A 10,267-nucleotide genomic window follows, 5' to 3' on the forward strand; every position below is an offset into this window, starting at 1 on the left:
CTGTGTGTCACTGTCTGTCTGTCTGTCACTGTCTGTCTGTCTGTCACTGTCTATCTGCCTGTTGGTCTGTCTGTCACTGTCTGTTGGTCTGTCTGTCACTGTCTGTCTGTCTGTCACTGTCTGTCTGTCACTGTATGTCTGTCTGTTGGTCTGTCTATCTGTCTGTCTGACTGTTGGTCTGTCTGTTTGTCTGTCACTGTTTGTCTGTCTGTCACTGTCTGTCTGTTGTTCTATCTGTCTGTCTGTCACTGTCTGTCTGTCTGTCACTGTCTATCTGTCTGTTTGTCTGTTATTCTGTCTGTCTGTCACTGTCTGTTGGTCTGTCTGTCTGTCTGTCTGTCACTGTCTGTCTGTCGGTTGCTGTTGCAGTTGGCTTGCCACGTTCTCTGTCCTGATTGCCTCTGCTATAATAATCATGTATGCCCATTGGCACAGTGCATTGTAGAGCTGCATTACGAAAGATAATGTACAAGTATAGAAATGATCAATTAATTAATTGATTGATTCATTCGTTCGTTCGTTCATTCATTCATTTGTTTATTCTTTCTTTCTTTCGTTCGTTCATTCTTCCCTTTTTCTTATTATCATTATTACTATTATTGTTATTGTTAGTAGTAGTAGTAGTCGTAGCAGTCTTCGTCGTCTTTTTCTTAGTAGTAGTAGTAGTAGTAGTACTAGTAGTAGTGTTGTTGTTGTTATCATTGTTATTCCTGTTACGTAAAATAATGTCATGATCGGCTGCTACAGAATTGTTGATGTTTATCATCTCGGGCCGTCTACCTGTCTTTTTGAAAGTGCGCTCGTCTCTGCGTCCGATAGGTGCATATCTGCATGCCTGTGTCGAAGAGTAGGGGGCAGGAAGGTGGGGCGGGGCCACTGGGGACGGGGGATGGCGGGGGTACTGATGAGATGCGTATGCGTACATGTGTGGGGGAGGGTGCGTGTGGAGTGTGCGTGCGTGTTATAAGAAAGAGGGAGGGTGAAGATATAACAGCAGAAAGACAGTGAGAGACTGAAAGAGAGAGGGGATGAGGTCATGGGAGATAACTTAGCCAAATGTCATCAGTGAAGCACCCAGAAAGAGTTGTTTGCCTTCCATGCTCTCTTGAACAGTGGACTAACAGACAGTAAAACCGATACGGATTATTTGTTGCTGCAGAACAAAATTCCACTCGAAGGGCTATATGGTCATTTTACTGCACATGTGAACAAACAAACAAACGAAAAAAAAGTAGCAGAGGTATAAATGCAAGTAACTACTATTCTAAAGAAGCCATAAGTTGAATGAACGACCTTATGTTGATACACATATTATATTTGCTGTCAGTCTTGTGATTGTGTATTAAGATTTTTTTTTATCAGTATTAAAAAAATGTGTAATCATAAAAAAAATTTAAAATAAAATCAACGCTATTAATCATGCGTACCAAATGAAATCGAATGGAGACCGAGAGAGTAAAAATGGCGTTTTCATGGGAGGTAACTTTGTCAGGTAATCAGTGAAACGCTAAAGACGAGTTACTTACCTTACTCCTGTCCCTTGCCTTAACCTCGGCATTTTCAGCATTAATTTTTGTTAAGTGCTTCTCTCTCGTCTCTTCAGTTCATCTCTCTTTTCCCCGCTCCCCTGTTCTCTCTGTCTTCCTCCCACCCCTGTTTCAGTGTCAGGGCTGTTTTGTGATTGTTCATGTGATAATTCATATTTGTAAATAATTGTAGTGTTGTGTTGGTGTACATAGATTTTGTTTTTCACCAATGAAATTTTGTCTTCATGTTGCTGTGTTGTATAATGCACTATGTATTGTTCATGTGAGGCGCTTTCATCCCATTGTGTGGTGGGCTTGCGCAATATAAGTACAATACAGTAGTTGAAGGACTATGACTCTCAAACTAGGAGGCAAAACTGCACTGGCTGTTAGTGCTGCAGCCTTGTGGGCTAGTTGGCCTTTGGGAACCATCCCAACGCCGACTGTCCTAAAACCCTCTTGGTCGAGAGAGTGGGGATGTAACTTGGGCAAGACACTCTCCACTATGATCAAATTCTAGCCCAAATAGTCGGAACAGCAGTTGCCTCCTCTGCTGTTCTGATGGTCATAGTCGGACACGACTGATTATCATATATATATATATATATATATATATATATATATATATACAGTAGTAGAAGTAGTAGTAGTATATAAATACCATTATTATTATTATCAGTAGTAGTAGTAGTAGTAGTAGCAGTAGTATATGAATACCAGTAGTAGTAGTATATAAATACCAGTAGTAGTAGTAGTAGTAGTAGTAGTAGTAGTATATAAATACCATTATTATTATCAGTAGTAGTATATAAATACCAGTATTAGTAGTAGTAGAATATAAATGCCAGTAGTAGTAGTAGTATGTAAATACGAGTAGTAGTAGTGGTGGTGGTGGTGGTAGTGGTGTTGATGTGCATGCTCAGTCTCGGCACTGTGCTTTATTTTGGTCTCGCAACGTATCATAACTTGAATAGTATCATATCAAATTGTATTGCGTTGCGTTACGTTGTATTGTATTGCATTGCATTGAATTGCATTGAATTGTATTGCATTGCATTGCATTGTATTGTATTGTATTGTATTGTATCTTTTTTTCCCTCGCATTACCCACCCCCCACATCCTCCGCCATCCCCTTTTGAATCATTGGACGAGAGAATCCTCACGGTCAGTGTAACGCCACCCGGATCGTATTATCTGCCTGTATTTGTTCTAAGTTTCTGTGAATAAATTCTTTTCCCGGGTTTAGGGGTTCGTGGGTATTACGTCGCTGCTACGTATAAGTAATTGTTGTTTTCCGGTTTAAGGGAGGGAGGGAGGGAGGGAGAGGCAGAGGACTGTGGATAAGCATACTATTGCAAAGAGTACTTGTGTCGTGCATGAGTTTGCCAGGCTTCTCATTGTATGTTACGTATTTCTTTTTTCTTTCTTTTTTTTTTCTTTTTGTTTATATGTATATAGTTTTCTTTCTTTCCTTCTTTCTTTCTTTATCTGTCCATTTATCAATACATACGTAACACACTCCTACTTAGGATGAAGCGCGTCTGAATTTATTCGTGTTCTGTGTGATGTCCTGAAATTTATTAGCTGGTTGATGGACTGGTTGGTTGGCTGGTTGGTTGGTTCGTTGATTGATTGCTCGACTGGTGGTTTTACGTGGCACAGAAGTGACATGATGTTAGCAGCTGCAGTTGACTATTTTGCCTGAGTTACTGACTTACTGATTAACTGGCTGGCTGACTGATTGGCTGATTGATTGATTGATTGATCTGAAATGGCATTGTGACAGAGCGGGATGCTGTCAGCAGCGGCTTTTGCCGGCAGCATGGCGGTGGGGTTGGTAGGGGGCGCTGCGGCGGACCGGATGCAGAAACATGTCAGACTGGTCCACGTCAGGAAGATCTTCCAGCTGGGAGGTAACAACACTACTCCTGTTTCCGCTTCCTTTTGTCTTGTCGCAACACGCAGAATACACAACAATTTATCACTATTATCCAACATTTCTTCTTCTTTGAATTATTGTTATCTAGATGCGTTTTGTTGGCTGCCTTGTTTGACAGAACGTTGGAATTTCATGATAAAACTTATTAGCTGTCTCCTTTTTCTCTGTCTTTTCTTTGTTCCATTTTTTCTTTTTAACCCGTCTCACTATAAACTTGGTTTTTACTACACAGTGTAAACTGAAACAAGTTATCACCTAGTTGCCATGATTCTTGGACTTTGTGGCACTGACGTACCTGTTTTGCACTCACCTGACTAACTAGAGGTGTGATCGCCGGTCACTTTGTGAAGGAGAGTCCACAGACCGACTGATCGACTGACTGACTGAATAATGAAGAGACTGGAGTGCATAGATTTTCCTTATCGTTACTTTTGACTGAATGATCGATTCATTGACTGACTGGCTAACCACTAGATTGATCGATCGATCGATTGATTGATTGATTGATGGATGGATAGATGGATGGATCGACTGATTGATTGATTGGTTGATTGGTTGATTGATGGATGGATGGATGGATGGATGGATCGATCGATTGATTGATTGATTGATTGATTTCTGGTGGTCAGGGGCTTTGGGTCTGTCGGCTCCCATGTTGTTGCTGTGCTGGCTGGACATGGGGCATAACGTGGTGGCCGTCACCCTGCTGGTGGTGTCTGTCTCCCTCTTCAACCTGACCTCCCTGGCCTACAGGATCAACTCCCTGGACATCGCACCGGCGTGAGTTGGCCTTGTCGCTGTTGATGTTAACGTTGTTTCGTGGAGTGATGGCCTAGAGGTAACGTGTCCGCCTAGGAAGCGAGAGAATCTGAGCGCGCTGGTTCGAATCACGGCTCAGCCGCCGATATTTTCTCCCCCTTCACTAGACCATGAGTGGTGGTCTGGACGCTAGTTATTCGGATGAGACGATAAACGGAGGTCCCGTGTGCAGCATGTACTTAGCGCACGTAGAAGAATCCACGGAAACAAAAGGGTTGTCCCTGGCAAAATTCTGTAGAAAAATCCACTTCGATAGGAAAAACAAATAAACTGCACACAGGAAAAAATACAAAAAAAATGGATGGCGCTGTAGTGTAGCGACGCGCTCTCCCTGGGGAGACTGGGGAGAGCAGCCCGAATTTTACACAAAGAAAACTGTTGTGATTAAAAGAAATACAAATACAAATTGTTGTTGTTGTTGTTGTTGTGGTTGTGGTGGTGGTGGTGGTGGTGGTGGTCTTGTTTTTGACGGTGATGTTGTACCTCCACATACCACCAGGAAGTACGTGTCATAAAGATATTCCACATCAGTGCAAATTCTAAAGTATGTAGCTTGACACCTGAAAAGGGCACCATTCAAATCTGACTCAAAGCAGGCTCTATCTGAAACGTGAACTTGAACAGTCATATATATCAAGTCATCTTCATGAGGGGTATTCACCCAACATGATATTTTGACTGAATCGAAAGCGACTATCTGCTTCTACAGAGGATGCACATTTGCTTGCGTCGATCAGCAAAAGATAGACATCCCTTTGGCCGGCGGTGTTCTGTCTGCTGAGTGTCAAGGCTGATCACTGGTCTACTGGCCTGGAGCAGTGTGAACACAGTAAGGGTCTGAGTCTGGCTTTGGGAAGCAGATTCCCCACCCCCCACACCCCCACAAACACCCTTCCCTATACCCATTTTGCTTCTTCTCTACTTGCAGCCTATAGGTGCTTCAACATTATGGCAGCTTTGTAAGAAAACCTTGTCCGACTTGATCTTGTCAGCAGCTTTCTGACATTGGAAATATGTTTTCTTTACGTGCGACCTCTGTGAGGTTCGACTGGGTGTTGGTCTGTCGGTTTGTTGTTGTTGTTGTTGTTGTTTTACATGTCTATATGTCTGTCTTTCTCTGTCTTGCCATCAAACGGAATGTCGTGCCTGCGGTTCTTAATCAGTCGCCATCCAATTTAAGACACACGGGATCTACTGTCAGATGATAAAGGAATTTACTGCCGGCAGCAGTTACAGGGCGGAGCAGTCAAGACGCAGGGTGACCCATCACCTTCACAGTACACAGTACACATGCACACCATTGATCCAACACGGGAAAGCACTTGATGGCTCTGGGGTCATCTCGGGGACTTTACAGCTCCATCTTGCTGGAGATTTGCTGGCTGCAACCAAACAGAGAATAGTTCTTTCCTTTAATGTACTTGTCTGTGCGCGTGGGGCGGGGACGGAGGTGGGTGGGGCGGTGGGGAAAGAGGGGGTAGATGGAGGTGAGGGGTGGTGGAGGTGGTAGGATGCCTGTTACGACTTGGAGAAGGTCAATCCTCATTTTATCTGCTTAAAACGCAGTGGATGCAGGTGCTTAACTGGAGGGAGAGACAGACAGACAGGCGAATTGCCTGAGAAAGAAACAAAGGTGGGATGTGCAGAAAGGGTTGCATGTTACGGCTATGATAAGGTCAATGGTTGTTAAACCAGTTTTATATGCCGCGAATGCAGATGCTTAGCAAGACGCAGAGAGAGAGAGAGAGAGAGAGAGAGAGAGAGAGAGAGCATCAATGTGTTTTTTCCATAATCTTTCTCACAGCATTTCATGTTGAATTGATATTTGTATTGTCTGTGTTTGTCTTCTGTCGTGTCTACTCACCCGACTCTCTCCCTCCTCCCTTTCTCCCCCCCACCCTTCCCTCCCCCCTCCTCTCTCTCTCTCTCTCTCTCTGTCGCTAGTTTCTCTCTCCCTCCCACTCACTCACTCAATTCCATCAATTCGATGCCAACAACCCCTCCCCCCGTTTCTGACGACATGTAAACACCTGACAACAAAGTCTCCCGCAATCTCCTCGCCATCCCTTCTCCCAGCATGCATCTGATCTGACGTCACACCACCTCCATCCAATCACACCCAATGGATTGGCATCCCATTGTCCGAGAGCAAAACGTTCCCCTGAGAGCTGAGAAAAATAAATCATGAAAAAAACAAAACATCACTAAAGTGTCCCACGTGGATTGGAAATCGGCGAATGGATATCGATTTCACGACCCCTCTGTTGGTATAGGAGGGCTTGAGGGCAAACACAGGCTTCAGGTGATACGGGGAGGTTGTGTTAAACATACCAGGGGCTCCCCAACAACCGTGCAGCAATGAAATTGCTTCGGGGATGACTTTTTTTTTTTTTTTAACTCTGTTTTCGTTCGTTCTGTTTCTGTCTCCGTAGCTGTCTCTGTCTCTCTTTCTGAAGACAAACAAGGCAAGAGCAGAACCTGGTAAGTGTATTAGGTTGCAATGATCCCCCATCACCTGAATGAAACTGCGTTTCTGTCGGTCATGTCAAGGTGGTGATGTCGTTTTGTTTTTGTGTGGTTGGGTGGTGATGCTGACTGGTTGGCTGGCTGGTGGGTGGGTGGGTGGGATGGTGGTGTGGGTGGTTATCTGGTTGGTTCATTTTGATTGCTATGTTGATGGCGATGATGGTGATGACGACGACGATGATGATCATGATCATGATCATTTGTATCTTTTTCTTCTTCTTTTTTTTTCGAGAAAATGAAAAGACCTATACCATATTACGACAGCAGCAGTAGTTGCGGCCGCAACAACAACAGCAAAGGAAGAAACTACATCCTCAACAACTGCAGAAGCAATAGTTTAAAGTAATGCACACAAAAGAGCCATAGTAGCAACAAGAAACTATAGCAGCAACAACAGGAACAACAATAATAACAGCCATCATCTGCACCGTTTCTGTGGCATAACTCCTACGCTGCTTATTCCGAGCCCCCACCCTCACCCCCCATCCCCCGCCCCCATACACGGCCACACCTGGAATCGTCTGTCAAAGACCCAGCGACGGCAGTCCGCAGGGAACCATCGATGTTTCGTAGCCAGCCGGTCACACACCAGAGGAGACCCTGCACTGCTTGGGTGGTGTTCAGTGGTGCCTGTTCTGATTTAACGTACTTAGAAAACCACCTACTAAGCCCCCTACTGACGACAATAACGGCTTGGTCGCGGAGCCAGACTGAGTGAGCGTCCCTCCCAGAGAGGAGTCCGCCACTACGTCCCTCCAACAACAGCCGCCCGCCCTCCACACACACACCATAAATATGCTGACACTGAAGACATTGACAGGACTCAACCTAAGCACGGAAGTGGAGGGGTATCGAAACTGAGGTCGCCCTAACAGCTGGGCATGAAAGTCCACAGACTTTTGGGACTAGAAATGGCCATCTTCTCACGAGGGTCATGGCTCAGCCCAGGTAGGCCGGTTGCTGTGCAAATGACTCCGATGATTGTAAAGCGCTCAGAGTGTGGTCTCTGGCCGAGGACGGACATATATAAACATCAATAGTGATAGTAATAATAATAGTAATAATCATAACCATAATAATCATCATCAGAAGAAGAAGAGTGATGATGATGATGATCGTGGTGATAATAATGATGATGATAACAATAATGATATAACTTTCATTATTTTTATTATTTTAATTATTGTTGTTGTTATCATTATTATTATTATTATTATTATTATTATCATCATCATCATCATCATCAGTAGTAGTAGTAGTAGTAGTAGTAGTAGTAGTAGTAGTAGTAGTAGTAGTATCATCATCATCACCATCATCATTATCATCATCATCACCATTATCATCATCAATGATTGATTAATTGGTGTGTTCAGGTACGCCAGCTTCATCACCAGCATGTCCTCCACAGTAGCCACCGCACTGTCCATGACTGCTCCTATGGCGTCCGCTGCCATTCTGAAATCCGTGAGAATTCAAGCTTCCTTTCCTTCCTTCCTTCCTTCCTTCCTTCCTACATTTTCATTCTTTCTTTTCTTTTCTTTTCTCTCTTTTTTCCCTACCTGCTTGTTCATTATTTCTTTTGTTCCTTCTTTCTTTCCTTTTATTTCATTCTTTCTTTCTTCCTACCTTCGGTCTTGTTCATTCTTTCTTTTCTTTTCTATTTTTCCTTTCTATCTTACCTCCTTTTCTTTTCTACTATATTTCTTCTTTTTCCCCTTTCTTTCTTCTGCTTCCATTTCTTTTCTCCTTTCTGCGTTTGTTCCTTCCTTTCTTTATTACTCATTCTTTTCTTTCTTTCTTTCTTTCTTCCCTCCTTCCTCCTTTCCTTTCTTTACTTTGTGTTTTGTTTTCTTTCTTTCCTCCTTTCTTTCTTTTATTCAATCCCTTTTCTTTCGGTTTTTTTCTTTCCTTTCTTTCTCCTTCCATCCTTCCTTCCTTCCTTTCTTTTTAATTAACATTAGATATGGCTGAACAAATAAGCAGGACTGATGAAGCCAGCGTTATGTTGACTCAGAGCAAACGCCAATAAACCTCCCTCTTCTCCTTCCTCTCCCCCCCCCCCCCGCCCCCCAACCCCACCCCCCACTGATACCCGTATGCCCAGTGAGTCAGCAGCATGCAGTGCAAAGTCTTCTCTCGAATTTACGTTCCGAGGTGTGTAGGGGTGGGGTGGGTAGGGACGGATTCGTGGAAGGTGCGTGCTTGTGTGTGTGTGTGTGTGTGTGTGTGTGTGTGTGTGTGTGTGTGTGTGTGTGTGTGTTGGGGAAAGGAAGAGTGTGCATTTGTGTGTGTGTGTGTGTGTGTGTGTGTGTGTGTGTGTGTGTGTGTGTGAGAGAGAGAGAGAGAGAGAGAGAGAGAGAGAGAGAGAGACAAACGAAGACAACTGAAAGTCGCCAACAAAGCCATATCACTACCCAGCCTCAAAAAGACCACTAGCCGCTTTTTTTTTTTTTTTTTTGCTTTTTTTTTAACCCCTCGCATGGAAGGGTATATTTCTTTCTTCAACGTCATCACCTCGCAAAAATGTTCATACCCATTTTTTTTTTTTTTCATCAATACAGCGAAAAGATTTGTTACTTATCAATTTTGTTATCCACTGTGTGCAGAAATCGCCCGAGGAGTGGCGGTCAGTGCTGATCCTGATTGCTGTCGTCAGCATGGCCGGTGGCCTCTTCTACGTCATCTTCGCCAGGGCCGACCCCCAGCCCTGGGCCCTCGAGACCTCCTATGACGTCACCGTGTGCGCATCCAACGTCACGCCGCGTCATCGGACGCGTTCTTTGCCCGACGATTTTCGAGAGCCGCCTGGGACGTGTGTTGTGCTGTCTGTACGTCGGTTGCAATCTATAGCGTGACAATTGTGTATATATAATATTATTGTGTGTGTGTGTGTGTGTGTGTGTGTGTGTGTGTGTACGCGCGCGCGTTGTGTGTGTACGGTGTGTGTGTGTGTGTGTGTGTGTGTGTGTGTGTGTGTAAGAGAGAGATAGAGTGGGAGAGAAGTGCGGTGACAATTCGTTTATAAAACTTTTAAAAAAGTGTTTATCATATGTGATAAAATTTCAGGGAAATGTAAACAGAACACCCCCACACACACACACACACACACACACACACCCAACACACACACGCAGCATGTGCACACACGCTCGCATGAACATACAAAAGTTTTGTGCATGACCGTCTTGTTCACTAAGAAAAATTAATATCAAAATGGCATTGTCTTCTCATTGGCAGTCATGTCTTTTTCTTTCTTTTTAACTGTCGTGTATCCCTTTTTTCACTATCGTAACTGTTGTCAGCAGTATCATAGTTTTCAGTGTCATCTTCATTGTTTTCGTCAATGTCTTGACATCATCATCATCACAATGTTTCATTATTTCTGCGTGTTCCTCGTTACAATAGGCGCTCGTAGGTATCTGAATGCCGCCATGTGGGCGTACTTATACATTAAAA

The 10,267-nt window shown here is 43.9% G+C and overlaps 1 protein-coding gene across 1 annotated transcript in view; it reads left to right on the forward strand.

Moving 5' to 3' along the window:
• LOC143298586 (sodium-dependent phosphate transport protein 3-like) overlaps nucleotides 1–9,666 on the forward strand; it is a 17,959-nt gene extending 8,293 nt beyond the window's left edge. Inside the window, exons 6-9 of the mRNA XM_076611466.1 lie at nucleotides 3,314–3,440; nucleotides 4,096–4,246; nucleotides 8,185–8,275; nucleotides 9,418–9,666. Coding sequence (XP_076467581.1) covers nucleotides 3,314–3,440; nucleotides 4,096–4,246; nucleotides 8,185–8,275; nucleotides 9,418–9,666 — 618 coding nt within the window. The remainder of the gene's footprint in view (nucleotides 1–3,313; nucleotides 3,441–4,095; nucleotides 4,247–8,184; nucleotides 8,276–9,417) is intronic.
• The last annotated feature ends 601 nt before the right edge of the window (nucleotides 9,667–10,267 follow it).

The sequence above is a fragment of the Babylonia areolata genome, chromosome 24, assembly GCF_041734735.1.
Source record: "Babylonia areolata isolate BAREFJ2019XMU chromosome 24, ASM4173473v1, whole genome shotgun sequence".
Lineage (NCBI taxonomy): Eukaryota > Metazoa > Mollusca > Gastropoda > Neogastropoda > Buccinidae > Babylonia > Babylonia areolata.